The sequence below is a fragment of the Thamnophis sirtalis genome, unplaced genomic scaffold (genome assembly GCF_051295495.1).
Source record: "Thamnophis sirtalis isolate CommonGarterSnake01/CBP01778 unplaced genomic scaffold, rThaSir2_p1.2 scaffold_2, whole genome shotgun sequence".
NCBI classification, from domain to species: domain Eukaryota; kingdom Metazoa; phylum Chordata; class Lepidosauria; order Squamata; family Natricidae; genus Thamnophis; species Thamnophis sirtalis.
Window position 1 is genome coordinate 156,797,858 of NW_028261382.1, and position 24,438 is coordinate 156,822,295.

Genomic DNA, 24,438 nt, shown 5'->3' on the forward strand with positions numbered 1-24,438 from the left:
CTCACACTGCTTGTCTGGCCTAAAAGTAGATATGACCTTGATGATTCTCCTACTCTAGCTAGTATCATGTGAACATCGTGATGCTGTTTTTATATGTTGCTCTATTTCCCCGCCCCTTTTTTCAACATACCAAAATGGCATGATGGGTTTTCCAGACTGACGTTTGTGGATCTGGCCCTCTGAGAATGTTTGTGACTGAAAGTCTGGGTTTTCAATCCATATTGGGGGAAGTTGGCATAACAGGAAGTAAACTTTGTGCTGTGAATTATTCTGCATGTAGTGCTGAGAACCTTTCAATCCAATACAAATCTCATAAAGAATGGCATTTTTTTCAACTTGCAGTGACATTTGGAAGGAACCCAATATACAATTTGATGACACATAAATGCTGCCTGTCTTTAAATCAGAAGACATGTGTTATTAGTAATTGACAGAGCAATTAATGCAACTCAGTTTTACACATTGCAAAAGATGAAAGCAAAGCACTATGATAAACATTTCTGTACACCTGGCAGGAACAATCTTTGCTTGAGATAAGTGAACTGCTGTGTTGCAGGAAAGGTTACATCCCCTCACTTCCCATCTGCTGCCCTTATTACTCAATTACCAGAAATGATTTTGTAAAATGTTAAAAGCATACAACCAGGAAAGTTATATTGCCCCGGCAATTAATTTGAGGCATGCTGTAATGACTGTGTAGAGATTGTGCCATTTATTCAGATTTCTAAAGTATTTCTCTCTTCTTGCTTTCTCCCCTGAAGGTTTGTCACAGAACTGGAATTGCATTCTCCTTAGACTTTTAACAAAGTTGCTCAGTAATAATTAAAGCAACTTAACAAGAAAAGTTTTAAGATAATGGTGTATTTTTGTGTATCATAACTGAAAATGAAATGAAGCACAAAAAGCCAAGAATGTTAATTCTCAACACTCCCTCTTTCTTTGACCACTTGTGATGCTAATTGTAGCCTTTGGTATCTATTGTGCAAGAGAATGAGTAGTGGCAAGACTCTCTTCCCCATCCTCTGCCACAATATACATATTTCTTCTTCTGGTGAGCACTCTTCTGGACAAAAGGGCTTGCTGTGGGTAGACCAGTAACTTGAACGATAAAATACAACTTAAAAAATGCAGCAGCTCTTATCAAAATTCTGCTTGATCCAAAGGTGTAGGAAGGGGTTCATTCATGTGCTATGGAATAGGTGTATCCATTATTCTGTTCCAATCAATTGTTTCAAGGCCTGCAGGAAAAAAAAAATTGGAGAGAGAGATAAATATCTTGTACAGCACCAGATTGCTACATGGTCAGTGAATCTCTAAATGAATTTAGCACATCCACAGTCTCAGACTCGACAAATGGAAAGATGTCCAAAACAGAATATATAGAGATGCTCTGATACCTTTGTCGTTGATTTTCTTGGAACCGTATTAGCCATTTCAGTGCATAGGAGCAATTTTATCTAGCAGATAAATTTGTTTGGGGGAATCTGATGCACTGAAGGAATTTCACAGCCTAAAAGCGTTCAGCTTGTTTGAGCAAAGACCTTTGGGAATAATTTGTCCTTTCTGTTCCAGACATCTTCTAAGACAAGAACCAAAGTTTCAAGAGGATCCCTTAAAGAATTTCAAAACAATGATGATGATGATGATGATGATGATGATGATGATTGATGATGATGATGATGATGATGATGACGACGACGATGACGATTGATGATGATGATGTTTGCAGTTACTTCGCTTCTGGGAAGATTTCATATAGACTGCTTGTGTAAACTCATATATGATTATCTTTCTGTAAGAATGTAATTATAATTATGATTGATTTGTCCATTTACACAGTAGAGTCCCTTAGCCTTGAATAACACTCCAGAGCTGGACTTTTTATATATAGCCAGAAATACACACAGTCTTCAGAGATTGTTATAACCTGGAGTTTGAAATATGGCAAACTAGGAATATTAGTAACCTCCTAATTGCATGTTTTAAGCATAATCCTATTAACAAATGTCTCATTTTAATTAAATGTAAATAAATTCAAATTTAGCTTAATTTTTCCCCTCACCCTCACTACCAATTTTTGAAGCATGACCTGTGGCATATCACTCATAATTTAATTGCTTTAACTAAAACATAAAAATAGGGCTATTAAAATTACAGTAAATTGTAAAAATCAACCCCAATAGCACTTAGCTATTCTGTACATTAAAATACAGTGTTGAAAAAAAAAGATTGTGAGAAAGCTGAAAGATAGCATTTATTTCAAGTAAAATTAGTTCAGCATCTCAATTCCTGATTCTGTTTAAAAGCCTATTCTTGAAATGAAAATGATTTATTATATAGCACCTTTGTCAGAAATGGTATGAAAGGTGTGATGGGCTACCTTTCGTTATCACATGGTGAAGAAGAATGGTTGCCATCTCCTGATGTGTGAAATGTAATGATATCCAACCATAGCAATGTGTTCTGAATGGACCTCAAACAATTTTACTATACATGGAGAAGCTGTCACTTGGGTGTTGGTGGTTACTGATGAAATCCGTGCATTTTTGTAGCACTGGTGGCTACCAACATGTCACACAGGCCTTTGATATTAGAGAATATCAAGAAATTTGCAGCATCAAAGAACACTGTTAGCTTTGCCACATGGATCATGCTAGCATCCATGTGATGAAACTGGACCAAGTCTGTACCAAGTTGAAATATAGAATTGATCTGTTGTGTTAACTGAACCACAGTAGCCCGGATTTGGCAAGATAAAAATTTACAATATAGTTATAATATATATTTATATATTTCTGCTATTGAAAGTTGTACTCACAGTCAATAATGGGTGCAACAAATCTATAACACAATTTGAAGCTTTTAAAATGTATTGCCATTTTTAATTCTTTATGGAACTATACTGATTATCATTGTTGCAGCTTATACACCAATAAAAGTGAGCAGTGATGGAAAAAAGGCAAAGTTTTACACTGCACTACAAAACGTCATAAATTTAGCCCTCGGTAAGTATTCTAAACATACATATTGGAAATTTGTGGCTTGGCTGGGTAGAAGTGATGGACTAGTTTGAATGAACAATAATTAGGCTGAGACTACTTAGTTTTGCTTTATTAAGTTCACTAGTAATTTCCAACAGATTATTCAGATTCCCATCCCTCAATTATCATGGTGCTCAGAAGTGCTAAATGTTTCTTCTATGATCAATTATTCCATGATAGGCAAGTATTTTATGTCACTGTTAAAGAAGTCAGAATGCTGATCTGACCAACATCTGGTTCAACTATTCAATTATTCCATGATAGGCAAGTATTTTATGTCACTGTTAAAGAAGTCAGAATGCTGATCTGACCAACATCTGGTTCAACACAAGATCAAATTGAACCTGGAGCCTATATTGCAAGGCTATCTACTACCTCAATGCCAACTCAATTGTAGTCTCAGAAAAACCTTCTCCCAGACATGAAGCTGGCTCCAACCCTGTTGGCCCTTAAAACATGATTTTGTCAATTGGCCTGGAGATACCATGGAAGGATGAAGCATAATACAGTGGATGGTAACATGATAATGAATTGGAATGCACTCTTTCTGTATGGATGGGATTTTTAAAGGATTTTTTTTTAAAAAAAAATACATTATTTTGGTTGCATTGTCTTTATGCATTTGGATTGTTTTATTATGTACACCACCCAGAGTCACTACGTGACATAGAATTGCACAACAGATTCACTGCAACAAAACAAATATGATGGCAATAGCAGGAGCAGTCAGTCCATCATCAAACATGGATTGCCCTAATACGGAGAAAATATGGTGTAAAAATTGACAACAGATGTCACAGTGTACATGTGAAAAGAGAAAATTGGCTACATTTGCAAATCCAATGAATACAAAATATATGACAAACAAATCTACAAAAAACTGACACATGGAAAAGAGACATTTTTGGAAGGAATAGCTGCAATGGTGGAGGCAACAGCTTAGAACAGTTAGCATTGGGTGCCTTTTCAATGTTGAAAACGCTGTTAAATGAACACAGTCGAGCCAGCACAAGCATCCAGAATGCAACAGGGCAAGGTGCTAAAACGATAACTGAAGTTCTAAAGGTGCTTTTTCAAGAAGCAACTGGACTTTCAGGTTTTTCTTTGAAGATATTTTGCTTGTCATCCATCCAAGAAGTTTCTTCAGATCAAGAAGTTGAAGAAGCTTCTTGGATGAGAAGTGAAACATCTTCAAAGAAAAACCAGAAAGTTCAGTTGCCTCATGAAAAAGCATCTTTGGGACAACCATGACCTAGATGACTAAGAAACTCCATAGATGACTGACTGTACCTCTACATTCAGTAATTTACAATGTACCGCTGCAATACAACAGCATTATTATTTATTCTGAAGTGGTTAAACACCAGCAGCATGAGACCAGGTTCCATATGATCCAGGTCCATCTTCTAATATTGTGTATGAAATGAAGGAAAGCTAAAGAGGTATTGGTGAAGCAATCAAAGTGACAGCTGCAGCACCTGACCAAGTCACCGTGGAGATGATGAAGTTTGAGGGCCTGGTAGTTAATTATTTTCACGAGTCTATGCTCAGTGTTATGAGAAGAATGCACCTCAGTTGACTAGAAACATATTACAATTGTGCTTTGTTTAAAAAGAGTGATAAAATGTAAAAAGAAAATGATTGAAGAATTAACCTGTCCAAAATTAAAAAGGTCCTTCCCTAGATGATCAGCCATGGATATAGCCATTGACTATAAAGCAAAGGAAGATCAATATGACTTTAGATTAGGACATGGCTGGGTGGACCAAATGTTCAGTATCAGACAAGTGTATAAAGTGTGTACACGTGTGAAAAACTATTGATATGTTTATTGATTTCAAAAATGTCTGTCATGATGTCACCAGTACTCCATCTCTTTAAGAGCTTTAAAGCAAAGCCATTGAGCCATTGGTGCACTTTATGGTGGCACTTCTTGCATAGGTAAAGTACATGGTGACAAAGTAAGACCCTTCACAGTCATATTAGGAGTGTGTCAAGGGGGCGGATAAAAGTGAGAAAAGCTCAATGGGTGTACAAGAGCTTTTACGATATTGTTTTCATAGAGGAATTGGAACCAAAGTCTCAGGGGCTATTTAATGTCATAAATAATACAGCAGAGAGGCTTGGACTATAGATAAATGTAAAAATAATGGAGGCCAGGTCAACTGGTAGCACACAAATTAACTTTGCCCTTAGAGGTGAGCTCATTGAACCAGGTGTATAAATTCAAAGACCTTGGCTTCTTGATCTCTATGTTAACAATTGCCATGTCCACGGATATTGTTGCAGAAATTGGCAGTGCTCAGCAGTTTTTGCCAGCCATAATGGTGCCATTGGAAGAAGAAAAACGTCAACCTAAAAATGAAGGTTCAAATGTTCTTGCCATTATGCCAGCGCTGTACATATTCCTAGGTGCACAGTAAGTCAGTAGGTGCATTTATTTTGGTCTTTTACCAGCATCATGTGTGAAATTAAACAAAGCAAAATTAATCTCAAGTGAATTAGTCTATAACAATGGAAAATAGAGTAAATAATCATGCAAATGTACATGCAAATTCCCCAATTAGAAAAACTTTGCATTTAACAATGTTGTTTGCTTTCTTGTTTGTGGAGTTTTAGAAATTACTGTATGTTTCATCTCCATCTGCCTTGACCTTACATTCATTTATAAAGCTTGTGGGTTTGCTCAGAAGCTTTTATTAAAAAGAAAAAAAAGTAGTAACCTTCAGCAGACATTCAGCAGACCCTGGCAAAGATTTGATTGAAGAAAGATTGATTCTCTAAAGTCTGAATGGTCAAACATGCACTGCATTTGCTGTGCTTCATTGCTATATCCTGCAAAGTATTTTCAACCAGGATATCCTAATGAGCTTATTAGTAAGAGGCTGAAAGAATCACAGATTGTCTGTCAAGAAAGGCTGTCAGTCACACACTGTTAGCGGTTCTGAGATGATTTAGGCAACACATGTAGAAAAAGAAGAATGGTGCTAAAAATAAATATACAACAAAACCAGAAGTGTTATTGCCTCAGACTTCTGTTAGTGTATCAATATGGAATAAAATGTGGCAGAAAAAATCTTCCGCAAAGAGAAATCAGTTCTCCACGAGGAAGCCATCAAATATTACAAAGAACGTCTCTCTTTTTTTCACCAGGCTGAGATATATAAGACATGAGCATCATAACATTATGGAGTGTGGAATAAGTATCTATAAGAGAATATGTGGCAAGAGGGAGAAATATATCATTATTATGTGGTTAATCTTCAGCGAGATTCACAGCCTTTGGGGCTGGTTGGTAGCTCAACAATTTAAGTCCTAACCAAGGACCTAGGAACTGTTAAGGTAACATCAGAGGATATAAGCTGTTCCTAGTAGGGTGGTTTTTTGTAGAATCAGAATGTTCAAGTCAGGTAAATTTAGAATTTCCAAATAGCGAGGTAGCCCTTTAGATATTGCTCCAAGGTCTCCAATTACAATTGGGACAACACATGATTTCTTTTTCCACAGTCGCTCAACTTCAATTTGCAAGTCCCAGTATTTTGTGATTTTTTTCTTGATGTTTATCTTCAATTTGTGCATCACCAGATATTGCAATCATCATCATCATCATCATCATCATCATCATCATCATCATCATCATCATCATCATCATCATCATCATCATCATCATTATATGCTTTATTCATTAAACATGAAACTCAGCCAACTGAACATTCAAAAATGCATTACAAATACCAGTGGTTGGTGCTAATGGTTGATACAGTTTGCTGCCAGAGTCCTAGGTATCAACCAAGTACCTTCTTAAAATATAAGATGTTCTGAGTAGCACAGTTTTTTGCAGTTCAGCTGGTGCTATTGCAAGAAGCTGCAATTTATTGATATATTTTGTAAAATTTTTGGACATGGCGCCAAGTGCCCCGATGACAATGGGTATTACTGTTACATGTTTCATCCATAATCGGGATGGCCAGGTCATGGTATTTCGTGATTTTTTCCAGGTCTTTTTCTTCAACTCTGGTATCTCCAGGAACAGCAATATAAATAAACTGTATACTTCGGTCCTCTACAACTGTGATATCTGGCATGTTGTGCTCCAAATGACGATCTGTTTGTATTCAAAAGTCCCCCCCTACTCATTTTTGATAACTTTTTCCACTTTAGGTTCCCATGACTTTCTGGATACAGGTAAATCATATTTTTTACATAATGACCAGTGGATTAATTTAGCAACTTGGTCATGTCTAACTTTGTAATCAATTTGTGCCATTTTGCTGCATTCGCATATTAAATGTGAAATAGTTTCAACTTTGTTATTGCAAAGTCGGCAGTTTGGATTGTCAGTAGATTTTTGTATCTTCACTTTCATTGCATTACTTCCAGTTTGCTCATGGGACTGTTTTTAGCCTTCCAGAGCCTTCAGGCTCCTTCAGGAACTGCCGGACTTGTTGGACTTGGGCTGGGTGTTGTTGGAGTGGTGGTTTGTGCCCTGCCCTGAGAAGGGGGTGGTGAAGCGCTGTAGCTATGTGGGCTGGGACTGGGAGGCTGGGCCTTGCTACCGCCGCAGTTCTTCCAGGCCTCCCCCCCTCCTTTCTCTCTCGCTGCAGCCTTCTTTTCCGGGTTGTTGCCGCTGCAGGGCTTGCACACTGTTCATCTTTGACTGTGCCCCTTCTGGATTAATAACAAGAAGCGGAGGGGACGAGGCTGCAAACTTGCCTCCTGTTTCAAACTGGTGCCTATGTCCCCCCCACCTGCAACTACCCCAACCATTATAGACTCTGGGCCCTTGGCCCCTCTTTGGCTTCTTCTGGACTTACAGGAGGGGAGAGGGATGGAGAAACTCTCCCTCCTCTTCACTATCATTGATCCTGACCTCCATATCTGCACAAATCCACTTGATTGGACTTTTCAAGATCTGTGCAATTTTTATGGATGGAGTGTGTATGGTATGATTGTTGATGAATGAACCCACTTATTTTTAATTAATTTTTCTACTCTTTTTAATTGCCCTAGTGGGGTATGTATGAGAGAGTGACTGTGGGTATGCACGAGAGGATCGGGGGTGCAGCCTGGTACCTCCTCTACTGAGTGCATAAGCAGAAGTGGTAGGGGGCCAAGGCCTACCTCTCGTCCTAGAATGAATGATAGATTCGGCCTGCCAGTGAAAGTGGGGGCCATGGGACAGAGGGAGGGTCTACGGGGATGGGGGTGGGACGGAGAATTCTGATCATGATGGGGAGGGGCAGGTTTGACAGGAGCTACAGGGCTAGCCATTACTGGGGAAGGAGGGCTCGCTACGTCGCAGCGATCCCTTGTTCTGGCCCTGTACGCTCAACTCAAGGACCTGGTGGCAAGAGAAGCCAGGACCCTGGTCTCAGGTTGTTGTTGCTAAATGCCAGGTCTGTGATTCATAAAGCTCCCCTAGTCCGGGACTTAATACTTGACGAGGGGGCAGACCTGGCATGTATTACTGAAACCTGGCTGGGCCATGAGGGAGGAGTCCCCCTCTCAGAAATGTGCCCGGAAGGGTTTCAGGTGCTCCACCAACCACGACACCAGAGAAGGGGTGGAGGAGTCGCAATTATTATCCAAGGATCATTAGTTCCTTGTAGGATCCCTACTCTGGAGACTGTAGGGTGTGAGTCCCTTCTCTTGAAGTTGGACCTAGGGGTTCAAGTGGGCTTGCTTTTGACGTACCTACCTCCCAGCTGAGTCACAACAGCCCTGCCTGCACTCCTGGAGTCAGTAGCCGGGTTGGCAGTTGAGTTCCCCAAACTGATAGTACTGGGGGACTTCAACCTGCCATCCCTAGGCGAATGCTCTGACAGGGCCGAGGAGTTCATGGCTTCCATGACAACTATGGACTTGACCCAGGTAATTCAGGGTCTGGCTCATAGAGCAGGACACACACTCGGCCTAGTGTTTCTCTCGGGGCAGTGGAGACGTGATCTTGAGTTAAGGGGTATAGAGATCTCGCCCTTGTCATGGTCAGATCACTTCTTGTTGAGACTTGATTTTTGGAAGCTACTCCCCCACTGCAGGGAGGTGCAACCGATTAAGTGGTTCCACCCCAGGCACCTGATGGACCCGCTGGGATTTCAGAAGGAGCTTGGGGAGATACCTGACTCTCTCGCCCACAATCCGATGGAGTCCTTGGTCACCGCGTGGAATACAGCGGCGACTGAGGCACTAGACCGGATTGCACCTTTGCGGCCTCTTCATGGCAGTGGATCCAGGAGCGCACCTTGGTTCACCTAGGAACTCTGGGAGATGAAGCGCCAAAAGAGACGCCTAGAGCGACGCTGGAGGGGTAGCAACTCCGAATCTGACCGAACACTACTAAGAGCCTTCACTAGGACTTATTTAGCGGCGATACGGGCGGCAAAATGTGTACATTTTTTCGCTCTTATTGCGTCTGCAGAATCTCGCCCAGCCACCCTGTTTATGATAACCCACTTCCTCCTGAAAGGGGGGAAGCGGGGGATGCCTTACAGGGACAGGCTGAGGAATTTGCCCAGTTTCTGTCAGACAAAATTGCTTGGATTCGGACAGACCTTGACTCCACTTGGACAGAACCAGCGGAGATGCTGGGGAGGGTCTTGCTCAGATTTCCTGGAATGAGTTCCAGCTTGTCACCCCTGATGAAGTTGACACGGCCATGGGAGCAATGAGTGCCTCTACCTGTTTACTGGATCTGTGTCCCTCCTGGCTGGTTTCGACCAGCAGGGAAGTAACGTGAGGCTGGCTTCAGAGAATTACGAATGCTTCGTTACAGGAGGGTTCTTTTCCACAACCTCTGAAGGAGGCTGTGGTGAGACCCCTTCTCAAGAAGCCTTCTCTGGATCCAGCTATTCTTAAAAACTACCGTCCAGTCTCCAACCTCCCTTTTTTAGGGAAGGTTGTTGAGAAGGTAGTGGCCCTCCAACTCCGACGGACCTTGGATGAAGCAGATTATCTAGACCCTTTTCAGTCTGGTTTCAGGCCTGGTTACAGCACCAAAACCGCTTTGGTCACGCTGACCGATGATCTCTGGCAGGCCAGGGATAGAGGACATTCCTCTATCCCAGTGCTCCTTGACCTCTCAGCGGCCTTCGATACCATTGACCATGGTATCCTTCTGCAACGGCTGGAGGAGGTGGGAGTGGGAGGCAGCGTTTTACGGTGGTTCTCCTCCTACCTCTCCGACAGGTCGCAGTCGGTGTTGGTCGGAGGGCAGAGGTTGACTCCTAGGCCCCTTAATTATGGGGTGCCACAGGGGTCAGTCCTGTCCTCCCTCCTATTTAATATATACATGAAACCACTGGGTGAGATCATTCGCCGGCACGGGATTAAATACCACGAGTATGCGGATGATACACAGTTGTATTTGTCCGCCCCGTGCCAACTCAGTGTAGTGGTGGAAGTGATGTTCCAGTGCCTGGAAGCTGTTAGGGTCTGGATGGGAGTGAACAAGTTTGCACTCAATCTTGACAAGACAGAGTGGCTGTGGATGTTGCCTCCTAAGGACAGCCCAGCTAGTCCGTCCCTAAACCTGGGAGGAGAAAATTTGCTCCCCTCAGAGAGGCTCCACAACTTGGGGGTCCTCCTGGATCTGCAGCTGACATTGGAACATCATCTGTCGGCTGTGACCAGGGGGGCCTTTGCCCAGGTTCACCTGGTGCACCAGTTGTGGCCCTATTTGGACAGGGAGGCACTGCAAACAGTCACTCACACCCTCGTCACCTCAAGACTGGATTACTGTAATGCGCTCTACATAGGGCTGCCTCTGAAAAGTGTTAGAGAGACTACAGTTAGTCCAGAATGCAGCTGCGCGAGCGATACTGGGTGTACCTAGGTACACCTATATTACACCTATCCTCTGCGAGCTGCACTGGCTTCCTATTGGTCTCCGAGCACGATTCAAGGTGCTGGTTATCACCTTTAAAGCCCTACATAGCTTAGGACCTGGATACCTTCGAGACCGTCTTCTGCCGCATACCTCCCTAAGACCGATAAGATCACACAGGATGGGCCTTCTCCAGGTGTCATCAGCTGGACAATGCTGGCTGGCGATGCCTCGGAGTAGGGCCTTCTCTGTTGCTGCTCCAGCCCTATGGAACGAGCTACCCCCTGAGATCCGGACCTTACCCACTCTCATGGCCTTCCGAAAAGCTATTAAGACCTGGATATTCCGGCAGGCCTGGGGCTGTTGACCTCTGGATTGAGGTCCAGCCCCGCTTAGATTGGGTGCATGTTGTATCTTTTTAAATTTGTTGTGTTTTTATCTGTTTTTAATTTCTTTTAATTTCTGTTTCTGTAAGCCGCCCGGATTCCTCCGGGATTGGGTGGCCTATAAATTTAATAAACAGTTAAACAGGAAGATTCCGGGGAGTGGGGAGGCTGTTTTCACCCTTCCCAGGTTCCTATAAAGCCTCTGGAGCCTGAGGAGGGTGAAAGAAAAATGCAAAAAATGGGGGAGAGCGGTGGTCGTGCATGCATGCAAACTGGGGTCATGCGCATAGCATTATGGGTGTTACATGCCCACACATGCCCCCCCCCTGGGCTTCCCCCATTTGGCACGCAAGCCAAAAATATTCACCATCACTGACCTAGGCCATCTAACCATTGAAGCATATTTTTTTTTTAAAAAAAATCAGATACTAGATCGGTATATGCCCTCAGATTACAGCCAGTCACAATGTGATCTACAGTTTAACATTGAGACTTCACAGTCACACTGAAGGGAGGATACTATGCCTCACTTATACATTGAGTCCCAACAGATGCCATGTGATGGGGGGAAAGCAAATTAGAATTAATGATAGAAACAGTTTTGTTTGTTTCTATTCCAAGCTGAATTATTTGATTACATACCAGCTTTACAGACTTGGGTGAGTCATTCTCTTGCCTTCAGTGGAATTGTCTTGAACTAGATCTTTAAGGGATTCAACTTCTGAAATCAAACATTGAGTTGCTCCATTATTGACCCCTTAAATAGGAATTTAAATTTTCCTTCTTTTTGAACATGGATGTAGACAGGTTTATTCCTGGTGATTGTATTTTTAGCTTAGGTATCTGTTCTGACCCCACTCGTTCCACACCAAAGCACACTCCGAGTCAGAGATTAATTACTGCATTTAATTAACAGACAAACAGGTCCTTGGCAGCAACCTGGCACAAACAGGCTTGGGCAGCAATAAACACAGATAAGGCTTGGCAGCAATCCAGCCTGCCAAGCTCATACAAAGTTCTCTGACATTCAATTCTGTGTTGACTTCTGCAAAGAGGGGCATGTGCACAAGTAGCTTTTTATAGTCTGGAGAGGAGCCTAATGACCACCAGCTGAGTACAATTACCTCCTGTAATTGCGTATTTGTCCCTGACACCTATTAGCTCTTCGATGCCATGCATCTAGGAACAACTCACTACTGGCTTCCGGCTCACTCTCCCTTTTCTCCTCCCCACTGGTCCAAGGGTCAGGTGCCTCCTGGTGGCCAACCAGCCTCTCTGCGCCCTGCTCAGAGTTGGAACCCTGTCCATGGTCCTCCACATTCTCCAGAGCTGACTCATAGGGCCCCTCACTGTCGGAGTCTGGTGGCAGCTCCAACGGCTCCTGCTGGGCCACAACAGGTATCCATATCAATCAGGAAAGTTGAAAATAGAGAGAGGAAAAGGGTGATACTCCCTCATTGCCACTGTTATGTTTTTCAATTCTGATATTCTCACCTTCTTGCTCTTTAAAATAAAAATAAGGCAGGGAATCAAGGCAATTGTACATGATTCAGGTAAAGAAAGGTCTGTGGGTATGCATTAAAGACTTCAGTTTCAATTACATAAAGAAGACAACATTTCACCCTAATTGTAAACAGTGATCTCTTCAGCCGGACACTGCAATTTTTATAATAGGATCCAGTTTCAGTCCATAAGCAGAACTCAGACTTAATGAAGAAACAAAGAGTGGGAAAATGTATGATTTGTTCTCAGGAATACAGACATTTGATTATTTGTAGAATCTGTGTTTACCAGATTGGAATAAATGTTACAGGTGAACACTGCAAAGAAAGAGTGAATGAGGTCAGAACAAGGAAACCAGTAGCATTAGGATAAGATTTAAAAAGGGTTGGATTTGTTTTAATGTAATTTTATTTGCATTAAATTGATTACATTCATTTAATATGATTATGTCCAATGTAATTAATCTGTTTTTGTTTTTCTCTGGCTAAAATTTATAATTCAGCGGCAGATTGTGGAGAAGCAATGAGAAGAGATATGCCAGATTTCAAGGGCAGAAGTTGCACAACTGTTAGAAGTTGTCTTTTAGGGTTCAAAGTTATTTATAACCATCAGTCTCTTAAGCAATAGCAATAGCACTTAGACTTACATACCACTTCACAGTGCTTTTACAGCCCCCTCTAAGGTGTTTACAGAGTCAGCATACTGCCACTAACAATTTAGGTCCTCATTTTCCTCAGCTCGGAAGGATGGAGGGCTGAGTCAATCTTGAGCCTAGTGAAATTTGAACTGCCAAATTGCAGGCAGCTGGTAGTCAGCAGAAGTAGCCTGCAGTACTGCATTCTAACCACTGCACCACCGTGGCTCAGAGAATGAATGTAACCTGTGAACCTACATTGCAAGATTTTTCTTTCCAACAAAAATAATATCATTTATTCAGAAAGACTTTTGATATAATTGTGCAGGTTTAAAATGTAAGTATGGTCTCCCACTTGGCTTAATTTAATTTCTATTTAATATGCCCAAATTCTGAATATCACACTTCTACATGTTCTAAATGCAATTTTAAATTAAGGGACAAAAGTATTACTCCTAGCCCAGTAAAAGATCTCCTATCAAAAAAGAGATTCAGCTGTTTATTTATCAGATTGTGGCTGCTTGATAAATTAGTGTGTATGTCTCTTTGTGTCTTTTTCTCTGTAAAGATAATATAGGAAGTCTTTAGTTGCTTTGCCTCCTGATTTGTTAAGCCCTAAGTGATATACTAACAATGCACAAACTTCATAAAAAGTATCATTTCTTCTCTCCTCTGAAAGGCAGAGGGATTTGACTACACTTCTGTGAAACAGCAGATTGCATCCCATGAAAATATGTCAGAAATGTCTGAGCTTAATCCTGCATTTTAGAATAGTAGTGTTCCGCCCCATCTGCTACGCTCGGGCATAATGAAGCCCACTGTGAAATTTTGTTGGGAATATTCTATGCATCTCATTTCAGGTAATTGGCAAATGCCCTCCAAAGGTGATCCAATGAAGTGTGTTGCACAAATCCTTTTTGAAATATATTAATACACATTGCAGAATTCTCCATCTTCAAGTCAGAAGAGATAAACACCAATACACCCTACCTTATCCTCAGGGGTGGAGTGGATGGGAAGATGAGATTTTTATTTCCCCTTTTTTAGTGAGAGGATAATATTTTGAGGAAGAAGCTTTTTATATTCCATTAAGCCTTATCAAAGAAATGTTGCATTTTTAAAAGATATCCTGTTTCTATTCATATGAATAAATTCAGCAGCTAAATTGTATTTTTAAACTAATTGATTGATGAAAAATATTCAAAAGAATTAGCTATTAGGATTCATCTGCAGGTACTTCTCCTAGCTCTATGTGGGGGCAGTCTTAACATGGCACCAGTAGATGCCAACAGCGTTGCAGACATTACTTATTACTAACTTGTAACCTGAAAGTTTGAAAATATAATCACAAAAATCCTTCCAAAAAGATAAATATAAGCCTAGATAATAGAAAAGAGGCAGCACAGAATCAGACGTGTCTGATTTCAGACCTGGTCGGCAATTGAATGTAAGATCAGCGGAGAAATATATCCTAGAAGAAGGAAATGATAAAGCATTGATTGATAAGAGAATTTATGCTTAATCAAGGAAAAGTGTCTTGACAGAATGACAGTTATTCATCTTTAGAAGTTATTATAACCTCCCTCCTAGTGGCAGTCATCTTGTGAATGGGCAAATACTTCCCGTAACCATTTTATGATGGCATTCACAATCTATTTTCAAAATGTGCCCATCTTTCTACAAAGGTAGCTGTTCTATTTCTCTTTGTTAAGAAATAGTAAAAAGGGGGACTTCCACTGGCACCGTAGGTGCTGAAGGACGTTCCTTTGGGAATGCCAGCCCCAAGATCGTGTTAAGCTGCTAGAACAGCATAAATCAGCTGTCTGGCGGTTTGAAAACTCTCCCCTCAGGAAAAGAGGGGGAGGTGAACAACCGGGCAAGGGTTGAGTTCCCGTAGATCCCCAGGGGCAATTCTGGGGCTTGAAGGGTGAGAGCCCCCCTGCAGCCCAACAGTGCTCCACTCCCGGGACGCTTCTGCTCCAGCAGAACAAAGCGCCATGACCATCCATGCAATCAATGTTTTAATCTACATTTGAATAAGAAGCAGGCAGAGCAAAGACAGGAGTGATTGCAATTGCAAGTACAAACCTTAACTCTGATGTAGTATCACTTCCTTCTTTGAAGATTAAGGGGGACAAAAGGAAAGATGGCACCTGAACATCAAAGGGCATGGTAAAAGTGAAATTTAAGAAGAAAAGTATTTGTTAAGTGTTTGCTAATGTTGTTAAAAGAACCCGTGACCCGACAATTGCACGATAGACATATGCGCGCCGACAAAATAGCGCCAATTAAAACGCGATGTCAAAATCGCACTGACAAATTCGTGACGATAAAATCACGACAACAAAAGTGCGATGACAAGGACAATAAAATAAAAAAAATTACTGTTAGGGTTAGGGTTAGGGTGAAGGTGAGGGTGAGGGTTAGGGTTAAATAAAATTGAAAAAATTCGATTTTTTCGTGATTTTGTCAAAGCGCATTTGTCGGCGCGCTATTGTCAAAAATCAATTAGCGATTTTGATGGTGCTCATTTGTCCGTCGCGGTTTTGTCAGCGTGCATATGTCTATCGCACATTTGTCGCTGAACCAAAAGAACCAAGAGCTCAAGATTAAACAAAACAGCATTGGTTTACTAACAAGCTATAAGATTTAACAAATCTGGGGATCAGATGGACTTTTTGGACCCAATAATTTGGCTGCTGAAAAGTGTGATTGAATATCTGGAAATGGTTTCAAAGCAAACCAAATTAAGTGCTCCTAAGAGCGCTGGAAGTTCTCCAGCCCAGACACACAAATTGCAATCTTTATTACCCCCAGCATAATCATTAACACTCGAAGCCCTCCAAAGCGCTTTAAAGGAACAAGCCTCTGTTTTAGAAGGAAAAATTACAACTGCCTTTAAAGATGTGTCTCATAAAATGTCTGAAATTAAGGATTTAATCCAAACTCGCAACCAAGCAAATAAGAGAGGATATTGTGGATGCATTTAAGGGTTTGCTTGGTTATGTAACATCACTGGAGGATAGGGTGGAAGAGATTAATCAGTCTAATGTGAATCTGGAGAACAAAGTTGATGATGCTCAAAGCAAGATTGAAAAGTCAGAGGCAGAAGTTACAATGATACAATATAGAGCAATGGAATTTGCTTTGAGAATAATAGGACTGAAAGAAAATAACCAAGAAAATTTGAAAGAGATTTTTGCAGAAGCCTTTGCTCAACTAATTGGTGAACCCAAGTCAGAATGTGATTGGCAGATTGACAAAATTTACCGTGTTAACTCATGGATTGCCAGACAGAGGCAACTATCAAGAGATATTGTAATCTATTTTGTCACCAGGAAAACAAGGAACGGAATATTACAAGCGACTTATAAAAACAAACTGCAGGTCGCAGGTCAGGAGGTGATAGTATTGAAGGAAATTCCTCCTAAAACATTGAGATCCAGAAAGGACTATGCATTCCTAGTGGATGAACTTAGAAATCGCCAGATACAGTACAGATGGGAGGTCCCAGCTGGATTGGTGGTGAACTACTTAAGAGAAAGATATCGTCTTAATTCAGTTTGGAAGGCAAGAGATTTTTACAGCAAGGCTGGATACCCTCCATCTCCAGGATCCAGAAGAAGAAAAGAAGCAGGGGAGGCTAGACAGGAAGATATCCAGGTACAAGCGGGTGCTGCTCAAGCCCTGGAATTACTTGAGGAGACAGAAGGAATTATAGAACAAAGACAAACCCGAGCGGCAACTAAATGTAAAGAACAAGAATTAAAGATGCAACAAGCTCAGACAACAATCCAAGAACCTACAAACATAAATACAGAAGCTGTGGGGGGAGCCAGACCGAAAAAGAAATTCCAGCAGGATTTCCAGGTGGCTCTTAAAAAGTTTCAGGGGCTGAAGATGACAATTAAATTTTAACCTGAAACGTTAATGGCTTAAACTCACCACAAAAAAGGGAAAAAAAATATTTCACCATTTGAAACAATTCAAAAACGATGTAATTTGTTTGCAAGAAACACATATTAGAACAAATGACCAGAAATATTTGATGAATGCAAGATTGGGCACACATTTTGTGGCATCTGCTCCAGAGAAGAAAAATGGCATAGTTATATACTTAAGGAAAGATTTAAAGGCTGAATTAATTGAAGCAGATCCTCAAGGAAGATATATTGCAATTGAACTATCAATAGAAGGAAAGAAAATACTCTTAATGGGAGTATATGCTCCCAATCAACAACAAGAAAAATTGTACAAGTTGCTCCATACCAAATTAATACAATGGGATTATAGATCGTGTATATTATTGGGTGATTGGAATGGAGTATTGGACACTATGAAAGACAAGAAGGGACTTTTGCAAAATACTCAAACATGAGCAAGATTGTCTATATCTTTTTTCGACATGATGGATGATATGGAACTGAGGGATATTTGGCGAGAATGGAATGTTAAAGAACAGGACTTTACATTTTTTTCCGATAGGCACCAATTCTTTTCTAGAATTGACTTTATATTAATTATGAATGACTTTCTTTCTAGAGTGAAGAAGACAAAGATATGCCTGAGAACTCTAACAGATCATAACCCGGTTTGGAATATGGAGAGGGATCTAGGAGGTCTTGGAGGTTAAATGAAAATTTATTTAGATATGAGGGAAATGTCACAGAATGCAAAAAACTACTGAAAGTATATTTTGTTCTTAACATGCATAAGGGAACATCTATGGAAATGGTTTGGGACACAAGTAAAGCATATTTGAGAGGTGTTTTAATAAACCTGAATAACCTATAGATGCAGACAGGAGAAAAAAATAAGGGAATTAGAAGAGGAGATAAAAAAGAAAGAGCAGGGGCTAATATCTAACCCAGATGATAAGAAGACAAAAGAAGCAATTGCTTTACTGCGAGGGCAATTTAACATCTTGATGTCAGATCAAGTAGCAACTAACTTGCTATACGCTAAACATAATACTTTTTGCAATGCAAATAAACCAGGCAGATGGTTAGCATATATGTTAAGGAAAAAATAAAAATCTCGTACTATAGAGAAAATAGTGTACAAAGGTAAAGAAGTCTATCAACAGGATACTATTAAAAAGGCTTTCTCAGAATTTTATACAACACTGTACACTGGTGATAAAATACAAGGTCTAGATATAGATAGATATTTGGAGAAAGAGAATATCCCCATAGTTACAGATGAGCAAAGGAAAAGGCTGAATCAACTGATAGCCACGGAGAAAATTCTCCTGGTAATTAAGCAGTTACAAGTTGGCAAGGCCCTTGGTACAGATGAATTGACAGCAGTTTATTATAAAAATTTACAATTAGAAATGGTCGAACCTTTTAAGCAACTATTTAATAAAATTCAATTGGAAGGAAGGGTACCACCGTCTTGGAAAACAGCCTTTATTTCCCTGATTCCAAAAGAAGATCAAGATCACACTCAGCCAAAAAACTATAGGCCTATATCACTACTTAATACAGATTATAAAATTTTTGCTAAAATACTAGGAAATAGGTTGATGTCAGTTATACAACAAATGATTCACAATGATCAATCTGGTTTTATACGTGGGAGACAAATGAAAAGTAATGTAAGACAAATTGTTAATATATTGGAGTATTTGGGGAAGAATAACCAAATCCCCGCAGTGCTTATATTCTTGGATGCGGAGAAAGCATTTGATCAAATGAATTGGCAATTTCTAATGAAAATAATACAAAAGATGCAGTTTGGAGAGTATTTTACACAATCTATCAAGGCAATATACCAGAAACAAATACCATGAATTATAGTTAATGGTAGTCTAACAGAATCTTTTAAAATCGAAAAAGGAACAAAATATTGTTTATTTTAACTTTGGAGTTATCGCTGAATAGAATACATGAGTCAGATGATGTACACGGAATTAAGATTAGGCATTATGAATACAGAGTACGAGCATTCGCAGACAACTTGGTTGTAACTTTAACCCAACCGGGGAAATCAGCTATAAGTTTAATGAACATAATTAATCAATATGGTCAAATATCTGGGTTTAAAATAAACTAGGGAAAACAAAGATGATAGTTAAAATATGACTACAAATCAAAAAGAAGAATTAGAAAGAGTAACAGGATGTGAGATAGTAAAAAAGGTTAAATATTTAGGAGTTTATATTACAACCTCAAATGGGAAATTATGTAAGTATAATTATGAAACATTATGGCACAAAATGCAGACAGAGATGAATAAATGGAAAAAATTACAATTGTCTGTGCTGGGAAGGATAGCAGCAGTAAAAATGAATGTTTCGCCTAAGTTTCTATTTCTTTTTCAAATGATACCAATACTCAAAAAAGATGCAAATTTGGGAGAATGGCAGAAAGGTATTAATAACTTTATTTGGGCAGGGAAGAAACCAAGAATAAAACTTAAAATAATGCAAGATATACGTGAAAGAGGAGGTCTGAAAATGCCTAACTTAAAATTATACTGTGAAGCAGTAGTTTTATCAACAATTAGTGATTGGATTAACCTAACAGAGGATAGAATATTGAATATTGAGGGATATGATTTGGTATATGGTTGGCATGCTTATTTAATATATGATAAGAAGGTGGACAAGATTTTTAAAAGCCACATTTTAAGGAATGCTCTACTGCGTGTCTGGAAAAAATATCAATATAAGTTAAATGACAAAATACCTATGTGGGTAGTACCCAGACATGCGATAGAGAATATAAGTATAGAACAAAAACAGGATGTAATTACATATAGAGAGCTTCTTAACATAGAAAGAGATGTACCACAGTTAAAGCCTTTGAAAGTACTAAGAGAGGAAAGGGTAATTCAAACCTGGTTTCAGTATGGACAGTTACAGGCTAGATGGAAAAGAGACCAGAAAATTGGTATCAAACAAAATGAGGATAATTTGGTAAAACAAATTAGGGACCAGAGTCAAATGCATATAAAAAGGTTGTATAATATACTGATAGAAACAGATTTTGAAACAGAGTTAGTTAAAGACTACATGATAAAATGGGCACAAAACTTTGAAGAACCAATAATGATGGAAACATGGGAAAAGATTTGGGTAAGAAATGTAAAATTTACACAAGCTCAAAACTTGAGAGAGAATTTTTATAAGATGTTTTATAGTTGGCATTTAGATCCCCAAAAGTTAGCTTGTGTGTATCTGAATTTACAATCTAAATGCTGGAGATGTGATTCTGTTGACGCTATGCATTATCATATATGGTGGACTTGTAAAAAAGTTAAAGCATTTTGGATAAAAATATGGTGGATTATTCAAAATATTCTTAAAAAGAGGATAAAGTTCACGCCGCAGCTGTTCTTGCTAGGTATAATTACAGACTGTACAGTTATAGAGACTAATTTGATTCTGAACTTAACAACGGCAGCAAGATTGTTGGTGGCGCAGTACTGGAAGAAGGAAGAATTGCCTACTAATCAAGAATGGACGTTAAAAGTAGTAAACTTAGCAGAGATGTCCAAAATCTCAACATATTTGAAGGACCATTCAGATGAGAAATACAAGCTGGAATGGAGAAGATGGATTGACTACATTCAAAATAAATATCGGACTAAGAAATTTCAACTAGCTTATGAATGAATGAACAAAGAATGTTACAATTTATCTAAAATTAGCTTAATAAATGGGGAGTTAAAGTACAAGAGGAGGTAGGATGCTATAGTTAGTTAGCTTATGTTAGTGTATGTTAGTTAAATGTTTATACCCTGTATTTTGCTCTGGGAGGTTGGGGGGAGGGAGGGTTGGGAGGACAGGGTTGGGGCAAAGGGAGGGAAGGGGAAACATTTGTAAAATCTATTAAAACACTTTAATAAAAAATAAAAAATAAATAGTAAAAAGGAAAATAAAACAACAGGATTTGCTTCTGTAAGGTAACTGAGATCAAGAACTACTTTTGAGATCCTTTCTGTCAATATGCTAGAATTTAGATTAGTCTTTTAGAGCTAGTTGCCTTGATAAATTAGGGCAAAAAGAATAACAGCCCATCTCTGCAGTGAATACTTTATTAGTAGAGAGACAAGAACTGGAACAATCTTGTTTAACAGCTTTGAAAAATTAGATTGTAAAAATAGCATTACTAACTCAATGACTTTGGATAGGATGCAGGGACGTGCAGTCCCTAGAGGCAAGGGAGGCAGAGCCTCCCCAGTCTCCTGAGAGAAAGGAAAGAGTTTTAAATATTTTTTTAAATGAATTAAAGCCAGGATAGTTGCTACCAGATTTCAAGTCACAGTGGCTTGGTGTCTGCTCTCAGTGTTAACTAGGAGGAGGCCAGAGAACTCGGGGCCTCTTTTGCTTAAGGAATTTTTCGCCTTTTAAAAGTTAAGGCAGAGTTAAAAAGCAAAAGATTTAATATGCAAAAGAGGCACTGATTCTCCCGCCTCCTGATCTGGGAGCAGCGAATCATGTCTTGCACTTGAGCCACTGCGCAAGTGCAAGGGTGATTCTGGAGAGGTTTTTCTTTCACCAGCCGCCATTTCTTCTGCAGCCAGCCCAGCACTGAGTGGGGAGGATGAGGAGGAGGAGGAGAAGAAGAGTGGTGAGCCCTTGTGGCTGGCTGGGGAGGGACTCACCGCTCTTCTCCCAGCCAGCCAGCCACTCACCCCCACCCGACCTGCTCCCTGCTTGGCCGGCCAGCCGGCACAAAGACTCACCGCTCTTCTCCTCCCAGCCAGCCACCCGACCTGCTCCCAAGAATGTCAGCGGGGATGGAGGAGGCGGGGGGCGAGGCGGCAGAGCGCGGCAGCGGCGAGAAGCAACACCCCCGCTGCTGTGTCCAACAGGCATCTTGCGTTTATGTCCATCATAAATGAGAGACGCCTGTCGGACACAGCGGCGGGGACGTTGCTTCTTGCCGCTGCCGCGCTCTTGCCTCACCAACGGTATCCCTCACCGCATGTCACTGATAGGATGGTAAAGTAAGGGGGATCTCTCTCTCTCTCTCTCTCTCTCTCTCTCTCTCTCTCTGTGTGTGTGTGTGTGTGTGTGTGTATCAATATTATAGAGATAGATAGATATAGATATAGATGACATAGATATAGATAGTTGATAGACAGATAGACAGACAGATAAATAGAAATAGATGACAGATACATAGATAGATGATAGAGATAGAGACAGAGACAGAGATACCTTACTTTATTATCCTTATAGTCTTTGAAGCTTGGAAGACTGTAAAGTTCTCAGCAATTTTTAAAATCCCAAACATAACAAAACAAATTTAAATTTAACACAAAATAATTTGTCCGGGAAGTGACTGCCTGCAAAGGCTCCTGGATTCGGGGTGAAAGGCAAAAGCGGAAGCAGTTTGCTCCATCCCTTATTCGGATAGGCAGGTTGCCCTGATAGACCGGTCTCACTGGAAAAACACATATGACACAACTGTATCAATCCATTGCGTGAACTATGAAAAAATAGTTAATATATTACTCACTGCATATGTATCTACTAAGCTGAAACATCTTAGCCAATCAGTTTTGTTTGTCATGAGCCACAAATGAACACAATGTTTATTATAATGGAATCTGGGGGGGGGGGGCTAAGTACCACGCTTTTAGTCTCTTTCCACTTCTATTTCTCACATTTCTTTCTGTCTCGTTTTTTCAGGTAACTATTTTATAATTTTAATATGTATATAAAGCTCCACATGAATTTGTCGACGATGCCACAGCACTTTAAAATGATGGTGTCAGCGATCCTAGAATTTGATATAATGTGTCATCATCTTCACTTGGATTTAATGATGATGTAGGCTAATAAAACTGAGGTGTTTGAGTGCAAAGAAAAAGAAAAATGGTTTCAAAGATAATCAGCAGCCAAGATAATAAAAATCTCTAAAAAGCCATGATGAAAATGTAGTAAGTTGATAATATACAAAATGTTCTATCCTTAAGGAAGACAATATTAGAGGACATATTAAAATGTGTGTGTGTGTGTGTGTGTGTGTGTGTGTGTAAGGAATAGAGAACCCAAAGAATTGTAAACTTCTCTCTCTTTCCATATTCTAACTAGGTGAGCAATTTATATGACTTGTCGAAATAATTCCTTCTTATTTCATATGTTGTGAAAAATGTTGGTTTCCTCATGTGTATTTTTGCTTAAAGACAACAGGCTGCAAATATGCCAATGTCCCCTATTTCTGCCCTGTTGGTTTGCATCCAATGGGGTGCCATAGCACACATATCCTTTCTTAGGAATACTCCATTGGAAACAAAAATGTTTATTTTAGTCCTTACTTTAACATGTTTTATTCCACAATTCTTCTCTGTTCATGTGTGTGAAGGATATCATGATTAATGGTATCAAAGACTATGAAGGTTATAATAGGAGCAAAAGTAAACTATTTCCTTTATCAAGATCAGGGTTCCCCAACCATTCTGGATTTGCAGAGTGACAGAGGGAGGGAGAGGGGAATCTTACACTCAAGCAGTGGGCGAGGGTTTTGGAAGTTCAGTAGACTTTTCAATAGAGGACCACATAAAAATAATAGGTTGAACTATGTCATAATAACACAAATTACACTAATCATACAAAATTCCATTTTGTTTTTATATCAAAGCTCAATCAAAAGCTTTGATTTTAAGTAACTGTAACATATGTGTGTCACTTAATAAATCTAACAATATGGAATGATAATAATGTCTGAAGCCAACTTAATAAGGATAAAAAAAGTATCACGCTGACATCTAAAATTGCATTTAGATATTGAAAATACCACTCACAGCTCATAAATGGCTTAAAGTTTGAAGAAAATCTGCAACACGTGTAAGTTTTCTGTTTAGTTGACATATAAAAGGGGGAATCTACTGTGCTCAAATTACTTTTTTAAAATGTGAAATTATATCTGAATTTAACTTTAGTCATATTATTAAGTAGCACAAAATCTCAATTACCTTCAGTGAAAGAAGGCAGCGGGTTTTTTTTTTCTTGTTGTGAATGCCTTGCATTCTGTTTGCCTCTGTTCTTTAGAATTTTATTTAGCTTTTCATGCTGTACATTTTACATATTTACTT

General features: G+C 39.8%; 1 protein-coding gene across 1 annotated transcript in view; it reads left to right on the forward strand.

Moving 5' to 3' along the window:
• The window catches only part of LOC148049244 (uncharacterized), a 51,029-nt gene that overhangs the window by 22,456 nt on the left and 4,135 nt on the right, over window positions 1-24,438 (forward strand). Inside the window, exon 2 of the mRNA XM_087703585.1 lies at window positions 16,345-17,270. Coding sequence (XP_087559711.1) covers window positions 16,345-17,270 — 926 coding nt within the window. The remainder of the gene's footprint in view (window positions 1-16,344; window positions 17,271-24,438) is intronic.